Source organism: Dermochelys coriacea, chromosome 6 (assembly GCF_009764565.3).
Source record: "Dermochelys coriacea isolate rDerCor1 chromosome 6, rDerCor1.pri.v4, whole genome shotgun sequence".
Lineage (NCBI taxonomy): Eukaryota > Metazoa > Chordata > Testudines > Dermochelyidae > Dermochelys > Dermochelys coriacea.
The window spans coordinates 62,728,346-62,747,685 of NC_050073.1; the positions used below are offsets into that span (position 1 = coordinate 62,728,346).

The 19,340-nt window shown below is 41.6% G+C and overlaps 1 protein-coding gene across 9 annotated transcripts in view; it reads right to left on the bottom strand.

Annotated features, from left to right (window-relative positions):
- Positions 1-19,340, bottom strand: part of DPF3 (double PHD fingers 3) — a 211,444-nt gene that overhangs the window by 35,255 nt on the left and 156,849 nt on the right. For 7 of the 9 annotated variants that reach the window (XM_043515701.1, XM_038405246.2, XM_038405250.2 and 4 more), the window contains exon 8: positions 14,065-14,193. In XM_043515701.1, coding sequence (XP_043371636.1) covers positions 14,065-14,193 — 129 coding nt within the window. Of the gene's footprint in view, positions 1-1,718; positions 4,040-9,956; positions 11,315-14,064; positions 14,194-19,340 lie in introns of those variants that run through there. The other 2 variants (XR_006281829.1, XM_043515703.1) reach the window with 2 other exon arrangements.

The following is a 19,340-nucleotide window of genomic DNA, read 5'->3' on the forward strand; positions in this document are numbered from 1 at the left end:
TGGCTGCGTGCTCCGTTCAGCAGCACATCAGGGAGCTGGAACTGATCTAGGATGCAGGCACATTGCAGCTGGGGAGAGAAGGAGCAGAGACTGCTATGATCAAGGATTTGGGAAGGGGAACAGGGATTTGCTATAGAAAATCTTCCTCCCTGCCCAGATATGGGGCAGGGAAGAAGAGCATCTGCTGTCTAAAATCCCTCTGGAAGAATAGTCTGAACTCAGGTAAAGGGGGAGGGTGGGTGGTGCCTCCAAGAGTGAAGCCCAAAGAGAGGCAACTGGAAGTTGCTGGGTGAGGGGGGTTAAAAGGTACTAAGGATCAGATCCTAGAATTTGCTAATGACTAGTGACCCTAAGCAACCTTAGAGCTACCATAGTAGGCCAGCTGGAAGATTCTACCAGCTCTATGCCAATCTCTCTCAGCCCCCTCATAGCCCCAATGTATGGGATATGCCAAGAATGGGAGGGTCATGGCCAGAGTACAGCACAATGGCACCTTGACAGCCATTACAGATGGTGTATCTTGCAAAAGCCTTCAGGTGGCTCTAAATTTTGTCAGGGGCCAAACTGGCTCCTGGCTGCTATAGTGATTGGGGGAGAGAAGAGGTGGCTTAAAAAGTTTCCCTTCAAAACTTTTTTCACCAACATTTTCAAGTCCTCTTCACTCCCAGTGGAGACAGGAATCAAACCAGTGATTGAAATAAAAATTACACATGTGAAAGAGGCAATGGTAAGCTTTTCATTACAGGGATATTATTACAGGGATATTAGCTCTACTATATTGGAGGATTTAAACATTCTAGAGAGTCTCATTCTCTATGGGTTTTAATGTAATTTCTACACAGCCCTACTGGATTCATCCCTATTAGATTCTATAGAGAATTATTGGATTTTCTTCTTTTTGCGATCTGTTATTTGTCATTAAGCCCAGTTTTGGTTTCACTACTCCAGGGGCTCTGTTCCCAAACATCAGAAGACCACTTAAGAACTGCTACTATTGCATGCACACATGAACACTGAAAATGCCTTCTGTAACCTCTTCTGGTAGCTGAGCATGTGATGGGGGACAGGGAAACACAACAGAGTTTCAGATAAATGACAGCACAGTTACCAGAGGAAAAAGAAACAAAGAAAAACCTACCTAAAAAGGCTACTGCTCCCAGCAGACCTAAAACAGTCATCTCTCTCGTTCCTTCCCCATCACCCCACCCCAAAATCTGTGTGTGGAAGGAGAGGTTTAATGTTTACATTGTGAAACAAGAAAATTAACCAAAAGCTTGAAACTGGCACCTAGATACTGAAGCGATGGCACATTAGAAATATGATGGATAGGTTCTGAATTTAAAAAAAAAATGATGTAACCAGTTAAAATCTATGCTAAAGGAGGCAGTGTCAAATAATTTAGACTCTGCATTTGACCTACTTTAACAGAGTTGTATTAATCTCAAGGGGATTAATACATACACATTTAAGATCCAATGCTATTGCCAAATGATGGAAAAAAGAATCATTCTTATTTACTTGGTCCCTACACAAAAGCAATATTTTAGTCTCTCCTCTGCCTACCTCTACAGAAGCAAGTAACAAACACTGTTCCCAAAATCCAGCCAACAGAGAAAAACAAGAAAGCTGTGTTAATTTCAAGCTTCATTAGCAAATACAAAACAAAACCCAAGGACAAAAGTCATCATTTACCAAATGGAAAAGGAAAACAAAATCAATAGAGAAGGAAGTTTTATTTTAAGCCTTGAAGAGAATATTGTAAACAATGGAGAGCTTAAAAAAGTGTATGTACAGCAAGTATATCTGACAGTGGGGTTTTTAGAGATGATAGTGTGCACTAAAAAGATCTTGTGGAATTGGTTGATAAAGTAATATTTACAGAGAAATATACAATGGGGGCATCAGAAGGAGACTTTTATTTAACAAGAATATTACACAAATTAAATCCAGACCCTACAGTTTGAGAAGTTTCATTACAGTTGTGCATCTTGATATATTTTAAAAGAACAAAACCTGATTATTTTTAAAGGCAGTTTAACAACTGCAGATTTCAAAAAAACTGGCAAAAAGTGTCCTGCTCCTGCTCCCACTGATGGCGATATAAGTTTTGCCATTGAATTCAGTGGGAGCTGGAGTGGGTTCTACCAGTGATGTTTACATTGCTTACACCTGCAGATTTGGTCCTAGGTGTTAAGAATGGGAGGGACTCCTCCAGATTCTGCATTCCTAACACACCCAAGATTCCCAGTGAAGTCAACTGAAGTCTTGGGTGAGCAAGAAACAAGATGAATGGTCAGGACCTTCATTATCATCACATATGCTACCACCTTCTTGTCAATGGCAAAAGAACAGGTTCTCCCCAGATGCCTTTGATAAAAAAATAATTTAGTGACTAAGCAGAGATGACTCACTGGATGAGGAGGGACCAGGGATCTCAGGCCAGCTCTACACTATAAATGATTTCTGGCATAGTAATGTCAGTGTGATTGTTTTGCAACATTTCTGTACCGGCAAAAGCCCGGTTATATGAGCATAAAGATGTTTTTGCCAGTATAGCTTATTTTGCTTGGGGAATTGATACCAGCTTCACCAGTAGCAGCTATAATGGGAAACTTTTTCTAGTGTATACTAGGCCTCAGGTTCAAATCCAAGGCCTTCTTTAGGAGGCTAGGCTGTCCTGTATCTTTGAGACACTCAAAACAAGACTGCACAAAGCACTGTAGGAAACAATCTTGCACTGGCCCCTGGAGATGGACTGGGTAACCAAATAAGTCCTTCAATTCATCAATGAATCAATACATCTTACCAGGCTGAGAAGATGAGTAACAGTTTAAAATAAATGTATGAACTCCTTCCTTCCCACACACACTCCATAAAACTAAATTTAGGGTTCTACACATGGCACCTCACATTTGTCTCCTCCTGAGTCACCCCAGCTACTTATTTCTGAGGTGCTTAAAAGAAGTTCTGCATGCCTTTGGATGTCCAGTAGTTCCCAAATTAGGGCTCAATTATGCAACGGCACTGGCACTTGGAGTGCAGGGGACCTCCCCTGAGAGATTCCACACCCAGAATGCTTGCACGCTCAGGCCCTTAGATTGCAAGCAGCTCTCAGAATGAGCGGCTGAGTTACTAAAATGAAATATAGCACTGCTGTAAATTGAGTTGTTCCTTTTTTAAACCTCTATTTTCAGCAGCAATATTTCCCAGAACTGGTAAAGCCAAAACTTGTTTCACTCTATAGAAAAGATGCATCAATATTCCTTCCAGCCTGAACACAAAAACCGATAACAAGAATTCATCCTTTGGGTCTGTTCTTTGCTTTTTCAACAGTATATTTGTTCAGCTTTGTGCCTGCCACAGTAAAGCAAATAAGCTTTAAATATCTAACAGGGAAACTGTACCAAGAATTTAGGAGAAAGTAAACCAGAACAATCTTCACTTACCACATCCAATTTGCAAAAAATAAAAATACCCAGCACATGTATGAATGGCTTCTTTAAAGTAAGAGAGAGCAGAGTTGATCTTTATTTTCATAATTTAAAAAAAGGTTTTCCTTAAAGTAAATATTCAGTCTTTATTTTACATTAAGTGCTTTTTTAAATTTTCACGTCTTCACAAAATTGCTTTTAAATTTTGAAGTAACCTGTATTTAAACAAAAATACTGTGCAACTTGAGCACTTCTTTTCTCTCTTAAATATTGAAATAAATAAAATAGTTGTCTTTTTTTCAGTGTGTTGGTTTTTCAGTCATTTCTATTGTAGATCAATTCCAGTTTGACCTGGGTTTACACACACGCATAAAGGACAGTGAAATCAAGATGTTTAACAAAGAAAAGGTTTTCTTTGTATTGCACAAGCTTAGGGCATTCCAAAACTTCTGGGCAGGTGCCAGCAGGCTTTCCACAGTCCAGGCTCCTGTGCCAGGTGGGATGGGTTGGGCAAGGAGAGGAGAAATATCAAAGCATTCTGACTTCTCTTGGCCCGCTTCGGAAATGGCTTGCTTGAAGGATGCTGGAGTCCATGAGGGCAGGGCAGACTGCAGAGGGAAAGGCAATACAAAATAAAACTAAAAAACCCCAAACATACAAAAAAGCAATTCTTCAAAAAGAACAAAAGCAAAATCTTCCAGTTTGGCTCCCACTCCACTTCAAACTTTTAAAATATACTTAGGCAAAACTCAGTTTCCCTTGAATGTGGGTGTCCTAGATGAATACCAAGAGAAGATAAATGGGACGTGAAGGGGTTACACCCAAAAATCCCCAAGCATTGTGAGCTTTTTCACTGTGAACATGTAGTTACATTTCCCCTCATTACCCATCTCCTACAACTGCTTCTTCACTAGCGGTTATGACCTTTGGCTTATGAGATCCTGAGCTGTTTAAATTGTTATTGTAATCATTTATATAGAGCTACATGTGTATGAAAGGCAAGAACACATGTCCCCTACCCTTAGGAGTTATGTGATGCCAACCAAATTTTAGAACTCACACATGGATGTGGTGGTGACAGCCATGTGATAATTCTGGAACAAGTGAAAAACTGAATATCACACCTGGACTTCACCCATTAGTTCATCTCCGCTGGGACTAACTCCTGTATTTCAAACCTCTGAGCAGTGTCAAATGGCCACTATCATAGTCTATCACTAAAATATTTCTTTCCCCAAAATGTGAAATCCACTCATCTCCCTCACCCCCAAAACTGCAATGGTCAGAGGTTCCAGGACAGGAAGTATTCAGTCATGGAGCCATGATGAACTTAAGAGTCAAAACCTCAGAAACTATTGGTGACAGAAAGAGATGCTGGGAGACAGGGGAGTTCCCCTTTCCTTCTGGACACACCACTCATTTCTAGTTCCAGTAAATTATGAGATATCAGGCCTTAAAATCATGAAACCTGAAGTTTCAAAATTATATTATAATTTCTCTTCTTTTTCATGATACTAAAGACAGATAGAGGGATATGAATAATAGTGCCAACTCAGTTGTTTGAACTCTAAAACATTTCAAAAGTTTTTTCCCTATGAAATATATATTTTACACACACATGAATAATTACAGCCTACAAATAAATACAAAGAAAAGGAGGAATAGGGCTTATTGAAAGTATCAATTTATGTTACAGTAAAACACATACTGGGCAAATCTTATTTAAGCAAAATTCCCAGCCAAGTCAATAAGACATTTGCCTGAGGAGTAGGCTAAGCAAAATTGATTGCCATTAGCAATGAGCCTAGGCCAAATAATTTGGTCAGGATCCACATTTTGAACACTCAGAGTTTGGGGGTGTTTAGATCAGAGATTGTGTTTAGAGACCATCTCTAATGGTCATGAAAACAATTCACCAAATTATGGGACAACAGCAGGGGGAGAATGTATTCATAACAGATGGTGTCCCAAAACCGGCAGGGCTCAGCCACTGTCTGGATGCAGCTCTGATGTGTTTCACGCATCAGCAGGCAGCAATCTGAGCCTCTGTCTCCAACCAAGAACCAAAGTAGAGAGCTGTAAAATGGCAAATTTGAACTCAAAATGAGAAACTAATGTAAAAGCTTAAAGATGAAACAACATGGAGGGGGCTACTTACGACAAACTAAATACCGCATCCAGAAACAAATGAGCATCTCACGTTAACTAGTGTATTTAAAGTGTGATTTGACTGCAGCAGCAGAAACTAACCCAGAAAGCCGACTGCTGATCCTATTGAAGCTAATGGTGAAACTCTGATTTCTGTGGCAGAAGAACACAGGAGACACTAGTTAATGTAAGCTGCTCATTTGTTTCAGTAGGCGATACTTAGTTTGTTGTAAGTAATCCTCCCTTCTTTGCTTCATTCTGAACTGCATTAGATATACAAAGAATAAAAATACAAGTCATAAAATCATTAAGGAAGGGAGAGGGAGGAAAATATGAGCTAATTTCATTTCCATCCCTTCTTTGCCACTTGCCCAAATAAAGCTCATGCTACACATTTATTTTCGAGCCATTATATCAGCTAGGCCCATGTTAATTCCCCACCTGCTTGCAGGGGTTGGATCAAGAAGCTGTGGTTCTTTCTGCAAGTATTCTGAGGCCCTTTGGTATGCAGGAGTTGGGATGTGCTTGGGAAGGTGCCCCCACATTATTAAGGGAACATACAAAAGCCCTGAACATAAAACCTGAGAAACAATGGAGCCTGAGCTCCAGCCTGAGCCGCAACTTCAAAGCACGGTCTATACAGCTACTTTTAGAGCCCTGCTAACCCAAATCTGTTGACCAAGGCTGGGGAGTTTGCGCCAAAATGTTGTGTAGACATGCCCTGAGGCTGTAGAGCGCAACATTTCCCTTGGGGGTTAAAAGATTATTTCCCTCCCCCAGCCTCCCCCCACCCCCAATTTATGGCCTGGAATTCAAGTCCAGAAACTCTCTTTATGCCTTCTTGGTTTGGTCAGTGGCTTGTTTTTCTTGGGATACATGACTAGGACTGTGCAACTCCCCCACCCCTACGGAGAAGTCCATGGTGCTGGTGGTGTCAGGCACCTCCTTTTTCCTCTGGCTAATTACAGCTCCTCTCACATATTCTCTGCCTTCAAAACTGCATGTGATCCGACGCTCCTCTCCCCAATCCTACGAGCAGATCAATTAGCACCCCTGTGGACTTGCTTATGCTTTCATCTCTGACCTCTAAGGCCAACCCTCTTCCCCTATTCTCCATCCCATGCCTCAATGCCATTCAACACTCCTGGGTGTATTTAACTTCTATTCAATGATCACTTCTATAGTCGCAATTATGGCCACTCTCCCAGTCTCGTTTTCACAAGGCACTGTTTCCTCTCCCACCACTACGTTTTCGTTTCCTCTCTGCACACCTTTTGTTCATCATCGCTGTCTGTGACATTCCATCTCCAGTGATCTCTCAGATTCCTCTGCTGCTCTCAACTCTCTCCTCCCTTCCTTGACTGCCCTGCACTCTACATATTGACTCCATGACCACAGCCTTCAACTCCAGCTTCTCCTTCATGCTCCACTCCTACACTACACTCCCACACTGCTCAGTCTGTCCTATTAAACCCTGAGCTGCAGCTCTTTCCTCACCTTTGTTATCTTACCATAGTGAGCACATCTGAAGAAGTCCCATGACTACATTGCTCTCCTCCACAATACATTTATCCTTTCTTCCTTCGTCTGTCATGGCCAGATCAACCCAAGGAGTGGGTATAAACACACACACACACACACACACACACACAAAATATAGCTACTGGGGATTTTGTACACTACTGAAAATAAATGTTGGCTGGCATATTTTTATACAAGTGCATTCTTACTGAGAGCCTTGCCCCTGTTCCGTTGTCATTAAGGTTGGCACCTAGTGGCTATGGGCAGAAATTGACACATATGGTCATCAGAACTTTATTCTTGAAAGTAAGCCATTATTTAATGCATTATTAATATTTGATTATCATTTGTATTCCAGTAGGGCCCGTAATGTGCTAGGCACTGCTCACACAGACAAAGACAAAATCTCTACCCTGAACAATTTACACTTAGACACTAAAACCCAGACAAATGACCTAAAAAGGACAAAGTTCCAGCATTTCCATTTCCCTTGTTAACCCCTCTTCCACATGACTCCCATGAATCTTTTCTCCTTCAAAATATATTCTACCCTTTTTTGGGGTCTCTATTTATTTAAAGGAACACCGTCAAATTTTTAAAAAATTCACAATTCTGTCTGAAATTTTTGGGGGCTAGTATAATTCTATGGAAGTGGTCCCCAAACTGCCTCGGGGGGCACAGAGGAATGTTCAGGGGGGCACGTGGCAGGGCCCGGCCCAGCCCTCACAGTAGGCTGGGGAGGGGGTGCCATCTAGCCATACAACCAGCTCTGACCCCAGCCGTAACTCCATTCTGCCCCCTGCTCCACCCCCAGCCCAGATCCAGCCCCAGCTGGAGCTGCTCCTCCCCCCTGTTCCGCTCCCAGGCCAGCTCAGCCTCTAGCCCCAGCTCCTCTGCCATTCCCAGTTCTGCCCCTGCTCCACCTTCAACCTAAGTTCCTCTACTGAGGAAGCCTTGGCTGTGCAGTAATGGGGGGAGGGGGGTGCAACAAGAAAAGTTTGGCACCATTGCCCTATAGTATGATAACTGTAGCAGAAGGAGATAAGAAATAACATTTTCTTCTCTATTTTTTTTTAGTTTGTTTACTTTGAGCATTTGACAGCACTTTGTGAATAATCAGTTCTACTGCTTCCTTTGTATAGGAGTGTCCTCTGTTGCTTGTGTGGCTTTTAATACCACAACAGGAGAGAGAAAAACATGTTTAAAATACAAAGTTACAAATGTGACTGAAAATCCATAAACATTAGCTGGAGTGGACAGGGAGAAGGGCAGGTGTAGTACGAAAAAGTACTTTAAACTCATTTTTTTGAAATATATTAGATTTCAAGTTCATAGCATCCTTTTAAGTCTTCAGAACTACTGGACCAGATTCTGCTCTCAGCTACATTGACACAAATCCAAAGAAACTCCACTGACTTTATTGGTATTACTCTGGATTCACATTAGGGTCAGTAAGAAAATAATGTGGCCTATGTATCTATTCAACTGTGGACTCCATTCCATACTATCGTCCACCCTGACTTCCATTCCTTCAGTCTTCACATTATAATGTCTGGATTCTTATCTTTATGAATAAAATAACAGATAGATAAGCAAAACAATGACTACAAGGCTATTATTCTTTCAAGGATTTGAGATAATCAGACAGCTTTGTTCTTGTGGCTCGCCATCAGAAGCAAGATAGAATTTAAGCTTTTAATAAACACAGAAGAGCTTCACAAACTGCGGACTGTAGAAACAAAATATTAGAAATCTATTCCATGTATTTGTTCAAACAAAACAATATTGTGGAAAGAGTGAATGTTAAAGTTCATGTTTCATTGACATGGTTAAGTCAAAATACCATTGATCTAACATTTGATCGATTATAATATGACTTGACACAGCAGTGGGAACATAGCCCAGTAGAATAACAACAGGAAAAGATTACTGACATGGGGATGGCTTAAAGGAGACTTTCTTTGGGTCACACATGCATTAATATATACTATATATAAAAATACAGATATATTTTGCAATTTTATGCAGCATTATTTTCTACAAAAAGGGCAGATTCTTAATGGAATCCAGAAGTCAATGGCATCACTCCAGATTTACATCTGCATATCTGATGGCAGATTCTGGCCATTAGTTATTTCATTTCTGATGTCAACTATAAAGATGCACAGAAGCATCACACCCAGATGTCTAATAATAAAATAAGGATTAGAGTTTATTTTAACACTGGACTGTGGCAAAAAGACTGAAGGAGCCATAAAATACCTGTTACAAACTGTGCTACGCTGTCCCAGCAAAAGAAAGAGAGTAATGGAAATAACCAGCCCTTTTTGGACATGATTTTCTCAAGAACTAGAACAATGTACACCCAAAGTCTACAGTACATGGATGTGTTTCTATCATGAGTTCTGGTAACATGAACACACTACTCAAGCTTCCTTCTTGGCGTGAAACTCTAGCTCCACTGAAGACAATGGAAATGTTGTCATTGACTTCAGTGGGGTCAGGATCTCACCTTTATGGTTTATGTTAGCACTATAAAATGCTAAAAATATATCCTTACCCCTAATCCTGCAGTCCTTACAATGAGAGCATTGCTTGCATTAGGACTGCAGGGTAGAACCTACATGCTTAATGTCTGGGTATGCTTTATTCCTGATTATACGTATTGAGCCAAAGCCTGCTCCAACAAAACTCCCATTGAATTAATAGGGAACAAGGTCTAGCCTGCTGTTCATAACACAATCACACAGTTTACTTTAAAAGACTTATTGCTATAATAAAACAGTAAATGGTTTGTTGAAAATCCACAGCACAGAGGGTTCACAATGGCTGAAAAACATTTCTGTTGGGACATACCTTTCAAATGTGCCAAATGGCTCCTCGGTCCTGGGACAGCCGCTGGGAGGGAATCACTCTCTTCTCCATTGCCCTCAGGACTTTAGTGAGTATTGCTTTGGTTTATTTCAAGAGAAGCTATTGAAAAAAAACACAAAGTGCCTCACAAGACACTACAGACAGAGAAAAATCTGGGCAACAAAATGTGTGTGTGAATTTAAAAAAAAAAAGAAAGAAAAATTTAGGTGAGGTATTTTTCCTTTTAATTTCTTCTATGATTCATTCCTCCAGCTGTTTTGTCTTTGCAGAGTCTGTAACTTGCCATTTATATTCCATCCCTGTGCTTGGAAATTGCTTTCCATGAGGTGAAAGGTGAAGAAGAGAAAAAAAAAAGAAAAAAAGCCGCACGGAGTGAGGAGGAGATGAAAAGGTGGGGGCGGGGAGGAGGAGATCTCTTATGAGTGCAGAGGTGTCCAGAGGAATGATGGAAATGTGTTCCTCAATGTCATGGTCTTCAGAGCTGCTTGCGTTTTCAAGCTGCTAAAGGTGAGTGGTACAGGAGTACGCGAGGGGGAGCCACAAATTCCACGCGCTACAGTAAGTGCAAAATCTCACATTGCAGAAGACATCAAACCAAGGGCTTCATTGTCATCTCAAACAATCCACCCCACAGTGGTTTTTCTAGAAACAGTTCTAGTATCAAGTAGACGTCCATTGCTTTTTTGTTTTTTGTAATTTTTTATTTAAAAAGTCTTTTTTCTAATAATATATAGAATATATAAATAATAATAATAATAATAATAATTAATAATTAAAAATTATTTGGGTTGGGTTTCTGCTTTCCAACCCATTTGTATTTTTATGGTTTGCTGATATATATTAAAAGATGAGAAAATCAACTCTGCTCATTATTAAAAAAAAATACTAAATCCACATTTCAGGTTTCCAGAGAGAAAGAGGGGGGAGGAGAAAGGAAACAAATTAAAATGAAAAATAAAAAGTGAATCAAAACTTTCTGTCTCTTTGAAGTAGTTGTCTATGTTTTATAAGTTTGTGCTTTCAGTGTACACACCCAAAGGGGAAAAAAGGGATCTAAAATTTAAAAAAAAAAGGAGTAATAATAATCATAGTAGTAAAAAGGATAGAAAATCGCTCAAAGAGTTTCTGTATCTGTTTGTTATTTTAGCAGCCACCCTTTTTATTTGTGGAGGGAGAGCTGCTACCATGGCCGCCTCCTCGGCTCAAGAGAGGCTCTTCCGCATCATCCTCATCAAAGCCGTGAAAGGTCGAGGTGTCGCTTTCCGATGTGGAACCGAACAAGTCCTCCGTAGTGCGTGCTGGCGCTGCTTCCTCCTTCCTGCCTTCTCTTCCCAAATGAGCTGACATGTATGATGAATATATCAGCACATAGGTTAAGCAACAGGCATCATCATTATTTTTTAAATCATCATAATTATCAAACAATGCAGACTATCAACCTGGTAGGTGTGTGTGTGCCCACAAATCAACAACAACATAGGACAGTAGAATAGCAGTAAGAAAAGGTAAAAGGGGGTTGGTTTTTCTTTTAACAAAAAAAACCTACAATAACACAGATGCCCATAGGTATGGCAGCGAAAGGGTTAATGTTGTTTTCCTCTCTTCAAGAGACATTAAAACTATTCTCTCTTGATTACTTTGATCAGTTTTAAAAGATTTTTAGACCACATAAATAATTAGAAGCTATTAGATTTAAGCACAATGATTGTCCTTCAGATTGGCATCAACTGTCATGAATTTACTGCTGTAGAATAACAACTTACTAGGTATTTCATCAGTATTGCAATGGGGTAGGTTTTTTAAAAAATTCTCATCCCTGTCTCTTCCTGTCCCTGCCCTAAAGTAGCTCCTTTGAAGACAAAGTGAAAAACATTTTGAAGACTAAATATTCATTAAATTAATATATTCCATGTTAGAAATTCTATGGAGTCTCTTGTGAAAAACAAAAGTGAATCTACACCATCTAGCCGCTAAAAATGCCAGAATAAAGAATGATCTGCTTTGGGGGACACTTGAAAATTTAGAAAGTCTTTCAGTCCATTTTTTCCATATAGGGTAAGAAATCCTCAGCACAGACATCAGGAGCAACAAACAACGACAACAAGAAAGCTTTAAAAAGAGAAGTTAAATACTGAAATCTGTAAAACTGAATTTTTTTCAGAATCAAATGTGATATGTAATTTGCAGTACAGATGTCAGAATCCCACTTCAAGAAATGCAGGAGAAAATATGGCCCTTGAGCCCTAGGAAAATGAAAACATCATGTTTGGTAGGGCTGGGAGGTTTGTGGTGCTATTCAGAAACACTAACTAAGATGATGATATACCAATTGCTTGGTGCCTGAAGCTGAAGGAAGCAGCTCTGTTGCAATTATACTGTATTTCCTAAGAAACAGTCTTAGAATCAAATCCTGTACCCCAAAAGGAAATAAATATAATAAAAGAATCGATAAGTAAAATAATCACTTCATAGGGATGTGATTTGACTGACTGAATACTGGGAGGAAACAAAAGAATGCACATGGCCGCTCCTACATTTGTCTTTCATCACCAAGAAAAGTAAAGACGGCAGCCACCAGTCATTAATATTATAGCTTAAAAATCTATGTTTAGTTGCACTTTAGGTATTCTCATCATACATCTATCACACAGATGGAGAACCCTTGTAAATGACTCAGGTGGATGAGAATTTGTAAAAAGTGTTTAATGGAATTGTTTTGGGGGGCTTGTCCACAGATATGGGGCCTGATAATCTATTTTGCAATACAACGAGGATACCAACAAACTAGTGTATCTCAGTCATGTTCTGAAGTTAAATATGAAATTACAGTAACAAATAGCTATGTGACCGAACATTTGGATCCCTGTCATTGTGCAAGATTGGGGCAACACTGAAATGAGCGAGGCTAGGAAATAACACCCAAGGGAAAAGGGAAAACGGGAGTCATTTTCCAGTATGGCACTGTAGACAGTGTAAGCTTCTTCTCCTTTATTATGAAGCAAACACAAAAAGACTCATGTTAGTGTCTGCAAAGCACTTGTAGCAAAGCCCCTTAGAAGACCAAGGGTTGCCACTGGTCCACTGATATGTAATTGTTTTCAACTCAGGATATATTCAAAGGTCAGAACAACTATAGAGGACATTTGCCATTTAGGGCCCAGTCCTGCTCCCTTTGAATTTGATAGGAATTTTGATATTAATTTCAATGGGAGCATGAGCAGGCTGTTTGTTCAGTACCAGAAAACTCTACATTATATATCAGCAATTATACAACAAACACTTTCCAGTGAATAAAGAGCAGAAGTAGCAGCAATTTTGAAGGTTTCAAATTTCAAAGTTTTCTTTTGTTTTCAGATTTATAATCCATGGCCTTTCTCCCCCCTTTCCAAAAAATCACAACAATTGGGAAATTTGAATTGGAGATGGAATATGCTGTTGTTAGAGACCCCCATTCCCTTCCACAGCCAAAAATAACAGCTCAGCTGGGACAAAAACAAAAAAGAAAAAACAACCAACAACCCAGAAATAAAGACAGCTCAGGATGGGGAAAGATGCAATTTCCTAAATTTAAAAAGAGACACAGGAAGAAAACAGATAAATAAAAACTTCTTTAAACAAAATTAATGATAGTCATCCTGTAAGAGAATAATTCTTGACAGCTACTGCCATTCCTACCCTGTAATTCCCCCCCTCTTTCTTTTTTGGATGAAGAAATGCATGAAATGTGTAATCAATGGAAATGCTCATCATGCAACTTTCATAAATCTTGAAAGTAATTTACATTTGTAATTATGGGATTTGAAGACAGAGCCCATCCTTTAACATTGTCACAGGATTTTCTCCCTCCATTTAAATAAGAACAAGTATGAATAATTATGTTCACGGCAGCCAATAAATACAATATAGCATTATATAGATAGATGCATAGATTATATCATAATTGTCTTGTTAGCCCATTAGCAGAACAGAAACTTTGACAACCATCCTTCCCCGCAAACAATAAGCAAACTACCCCAAAACATCAGAAAGAGCAAAAAGGGAATCACGCTAAATTGTTCATCTTAGAAAGTTGCAAGGAGGAGTCACCTACCCGAGCGTCCACAGTCTGAGCATGACACAAGCTCCTCTGGACAGCCACTTTTTTTGTTCATACTGGAGCCTCCAAGGCAGAAGTCACAGTAGTTGTTGGGAATGATAGCCCCGTCTGGTCCTTTTTGGGCTGTAGGCAGGTTAGAAATCATTTTTACTTAAAGAACACACACTATGTACATTTCTCCCTTCTCCTCTTCGCTGTCACATTAATTTGATGACTTTGGTGACAATAGCCTTCCCCAAACATTTTCAATTAAGGTGACAAGCGAATTGTACAAAACATTTTCATTTTAAGTACATTACATACCGAGGCACAGAGCTCTGAGGCTCTTCTGAACATCCTGTTCAAATGGACAAGTCTGGTGTGCAATGTCCTGCTCTCCCTTAAAACGTGGAAAGGTTGTGTTGATGCTGAGGAATCCTAAGTGTTTTACTTTTTTTTTCTTTTAAAGAAACACTGTCAACTTAAACAATCCATTTCTTACTCTAAAATTTTTTACCTACACTTATTTGATTTTTATAAATAACTCTTAGGATTTCTATAACAGAAAGAAATTAGAGGGAGAAAAGCATTCTCTCTTTCTTTAGCTTGTGTGCTTTGTGCCTTTCGCAGCACTTTGCATATAGTAAATGTCACCTTTTCCTCATATAATCAGTTAGACCCTGATCCTGCACTGGAATCTGCTAGCAATCCGTGTGTCCATACAGAATCCCAAATATATGGGGTACCTCTGCTAATGGACCCACAGGCAAAATCAGAGCCTTAGCCAGTATTCCCTGTCATTTTTCTTTTGCACAGCAACCAGGGAAGAGAAATAAAACAGAAAAAAAATTGTAAATCCACAAAACACCAAACTCACACCAGGATTCCCAAAAGTTTCATGAACTGTTGACTGAACAGTTCTGTTCAGGTCATATTCACGGGTCTGTATCTAAATCAGGTGCAGTTTGTCATTTCAATTAAATGTGACTTGGTGTTTTCAACAGAGGCTTTGTCTACATACAGATTTATACCTACTTAACTAAATCAATACAAGACATTTTAAAAATGGTTTAAGGGTGTCCACATAAGGGTTTGCATCAGTTTAACTAAATCAGATGAAAAAAACACCTTTCATCAGACCACTGAGTTTTTGTGCGGAAAAGACCTAGGCTCCACTGAACACATGTGGTTTAAAACCAAAAGAAAAGGAGCTCAGAAATCCTGGCAAATTAACCTTCAAATTCCATAGGGCTCCAGTTCAAAACACATTTTTTTAAAATGCTGGGTTTGGCTAAACACGTTTGTGTTTTTCTTAAAGCCCAAGCATATGGGGGAAACAACTTGGTTAGTTTTAACAGAGAATTGGACAAATGTATGAGTGCAATTGAATTATGGGGTTGCTTGTGATGGTAGGGGACAGGACTCAGTAGCCGGGGGCTCACTTCCAGTTTACATCTTATTTTCCTAAAGCTCATGCTTCAGGATTTCAACTGTCCACGGCAGAGGTCAGGAAGGGATTCCCCCCCCCCAGTGTATGCTGGGAGGTTTTTTTATCTCCTTTCTCTGAAGCATCATGGATTGCCATGGCTGGAGATGGGCCACTGAGGGATGGACCAGAGGTCTGAGATGGCACTAAGTATTCTCTCTCTCTCTCAGATACTTGGCTGGCTGGTTCTATGCTCAGGGTCTAACTGAATGCCATATGTGGCATTGGGAGGGAATTTCCCCCAGGTTGGACTGTCAGTGACCTTGGAGAGTTTCCCCTTTCTCTGCTGCATGTGGGTGCAGGTCACTTGCTGGGATAATCTGGGTAATCATTTCCCTGTCATTACGGGGGCCTCTAGCACTGGTGCACCTCGGTCCTGCCTATTCTCTCATTGTGACACATAACAGCCTAGTTTGCTGTAGGTTTCATTTACTTTTGTCTCATGTCCGTTGTTGGGTTTAGTGTGTGGGTTCTAGGTGGTGTTGGAGGCCCGTGATATACAGAAAGTCAGACTACATGATCTAGAGATCCCTTCTGGGCTTAAACTCTGTGACTCCTGGAGTCATATGAATATCTGAGCTTTTATTTAAAAAAAAGAAAAGAAAAAAAAAAAGCTTCTAGTCCTCATCGTTACAGAGAATTTTTGTCCCTGTTATGCATTTCAAAATTAGAAATGTTTCAGCTCTAGTTGAAAACACCGCAGGGGCTCATAAACCAGAAAGCAAATAAAAAGAACTCCATATTTATTTTTTAAATTTCATAGATTTTTAATGCCAATCTCAATTTTTGGGGCCTGACTCATGATTTTTAAATGTGTGGGGTTGGCAACACTGCAAAGAAGAGGCCTAATTCTCCATTGCTTTGCACCATCTTGTAGTCCTGTGCAACTTGAATGCAAATTACGTGTAAAATCCTACCATGCAATGAGTGGAGAATTCTCATTCGGTAACGTTTTGCATGCACTTTGCACAATGGCCACACAAGTTGCAAGGTAATGGAGAATCAGGACGGAGGCGTTTGTTTTAGGTTGGGGTTTTTGGTGTTTGCTACTTTAAATGAATACAGCAAATGGCTTACAATTAGATGGATGCCATTAAAAAGGGATTTTTTTTACCCTCTTTACTCCTGCTCTATCCACCCCCTTCCCATCCTTCTTCTTTCCATTTATCTTATCCTCTCCTAAGTTAATGCACCCCACATAAACATAGGCAGTGGGTACAATAGGCAAGGGAAGGCTAAGCCTTCCCTGGAACAGCTGCTGCCGACCCGCCACCTGGGCTGCGGTGGCCCTGTCCTGAGGCCCCCACCAGCTGCTGCTGCCTGCCTGTCGCTGCTTGCCACGTCCCTCCTCCTTGGGGTGCGGGGGAGTGAGAAGGGAACACGGCGAGCCAGCGGTGGGCCAGAGGGTCCGGCAGGGGAGTGAAGCGGCTCACTTGGCCGTGCACTGGGGCTGGCTGTGTGCAGGGAGGCCAGGGGTTTGGCCCGGCCCAGTGTGGCTGGGGCCGGACCGGCAGCCCTGGAGAGGCCAGTGGCTCGGTCTGGTGCTTGGTGGGGCTATGGCCCGTCCCATCCAGGGGATGGCTTGGCCCAACATGGCCAGCTCAGTGGGGGGGGGGCAGTGGCTCAGCCTGGGGTGGCCGGCTTGCGGGGGCTGGCAGCTTGGCCCGGCGCTTGGCGGGGCCAGGACCCATTCTGTCCAGTGGCCGGCTCGGCCCAGCATGGCCAGCTCGGGGGGGGGGGGGCTGGTGACTCAGCCCGGCATGGCTGGGACTGGACTGGCGCTCAGGGGGTGTGGGCCCAGCATGGCTTAGGTGGGCACGCCACGGGGCTCCTCCAGTCGCCAGGGCGTTAGGGTCTCCGGCGTGCAGGGGGCAGGGCCTCGGGCGGAAGGGGTGCAGCCAGCAGGCTAGCCTCCCCAAAGTGGGGGTTCACCCGCCGCCCATCCACATAAACAAATACATAAATGGAACTAACACGCCATCTGCTGCCATTCAGAGTTCACTCTGCCTGTGTGTTCTACCCCTTTCCCCACCCTGTGTCTGTCTTGTCTATTTACACTGTAAGCTCTTCTGGGCAGGGACCATCTATCACTCAGTGTTTGTACAGTGCCTGGCACAGTGGGGGCCTATTCTCAGTTGGCCTTCCAGCACTCCCATAATAAACAAGGGTAATAATATCTTCACAGCATGGGGGTTCCCACTATTGCCCTACTTACTTTCGACTTGATCCAAAGCTCACAAAAATCACTACGAGTCTTCCTATTGAATTCAAAGGGCTTTGAATTAGGCCCTTTGCTTCCACTTGAGGCCAAATATTCCATAATGGATACCCAGGGGAGCATATCCGAAAAGCTCATATTTTGCAACGAAGAAAAAAAACGGATTTTTCTTAGAAAATATTACAAGCTTCTTTGTCTCAGACTTAGGCCAGATTCCCCCTCCCGTACCTGTTTCCCATCGTTCACATCTACATCCAACATTTGGCTGCCAGTTCAGTTCAAAGCCAGCCAATAACCCATCCTGTGTATTTCAAGTTTTCCCTTGGAGAACTCGATGATATATAATCTGAACCTATAGGGTAAGTGCCACTGTGCTTCTCTTGCTCTCTTTGCCCCCCTACTGCTGACAGATCTCATCCCTCTGGAGGGCTGACATGTTTCCATAGCAACCAGAATCCTAGCTCCGGTTGCCTCTGGTCTTGCCACCTGTTATTACTTCATCTCTCAAGTGTAAGGAATTGTAGCATGTCCCCTTATTTTGCTGCTCAAAATGCATCTACAGAGAATAGACGGACTCAAGAAACAAGAAATTAAAATTAAAAAAATACATCAATGGGAGTTTGGGGGAGCAGCTGCTAGAAGATATACCTCAGGAAAAGCCACCCTCCAACAGAGCAAGAGATGGATTCCCAGCTGGAGATGCACCCACTTCCACCTGGCTTATTCCCAGTTTTTAATGAGAAATGGAGAAATTCATGGGGGTGGGTTGCAAAGGGAATGGCTCATTGCACAGACCTGCCAATTTTTTAGTGCAGGACAGAGCTCTGGATTAGAATAACACAAGGTAGATGGCATAATCTGTGGGTGTAGTGAAGAACAGGCCAAGTGGAGCTCAAATAACGTTTAGTTCACTTCACCCACCTTCCGTCTCTCTCTCTCTCTCTCACACACACACACACACACACACACACAGAGTTATGTATTGCTCTCTCCTATAAACTATTCTTACAACTCTTTCATTAAAACTCATGGGAGGAAAAATGCAAGTCAAACTAAATGAGAGAAAATGGCCAGATTCTTTGCCATGCAAGCCTAAGAAGCAGGCTGTACCATCCAAAGAGATGGTACAATCTGCACACACCCAGAACTGGCAACTCCCATAACAGCATTTTGGCCCCTGCTGGAATCAGTCTCATGATGACACAAGAAGCTCTGGCCTTCATGTGATTTCTAGCCCCGCTCTATAGCTCTGATTGGCTGATCTTTCCCAAGAGGTGGGAAAAGCAGTCAAATCAGAGCTTCTGCAGGAGGCAGGTAGAGTTCGCCCATCCTCCCCTTATGAGCCAAGAGGAGTTTTTGGGTAGGACAGGGAGCATTTTCACAGGAACGGCTATGGGGCTGCAGACCATAATTAATTGATGGGCTGTGGGTGGGCAGGTGTGGGGCTGGGAGGACACATTAATTAATTGGATTTTTTGTGTTTGGGGAGAAGGTGTTAGCTCTCTGAGCTGTCAGGCAGCACTTTATACAAATTTGAGCAATTTGATCTCAGCTGAATCTTCTAGTAAGAGCTCCTGCAGTAGGGGG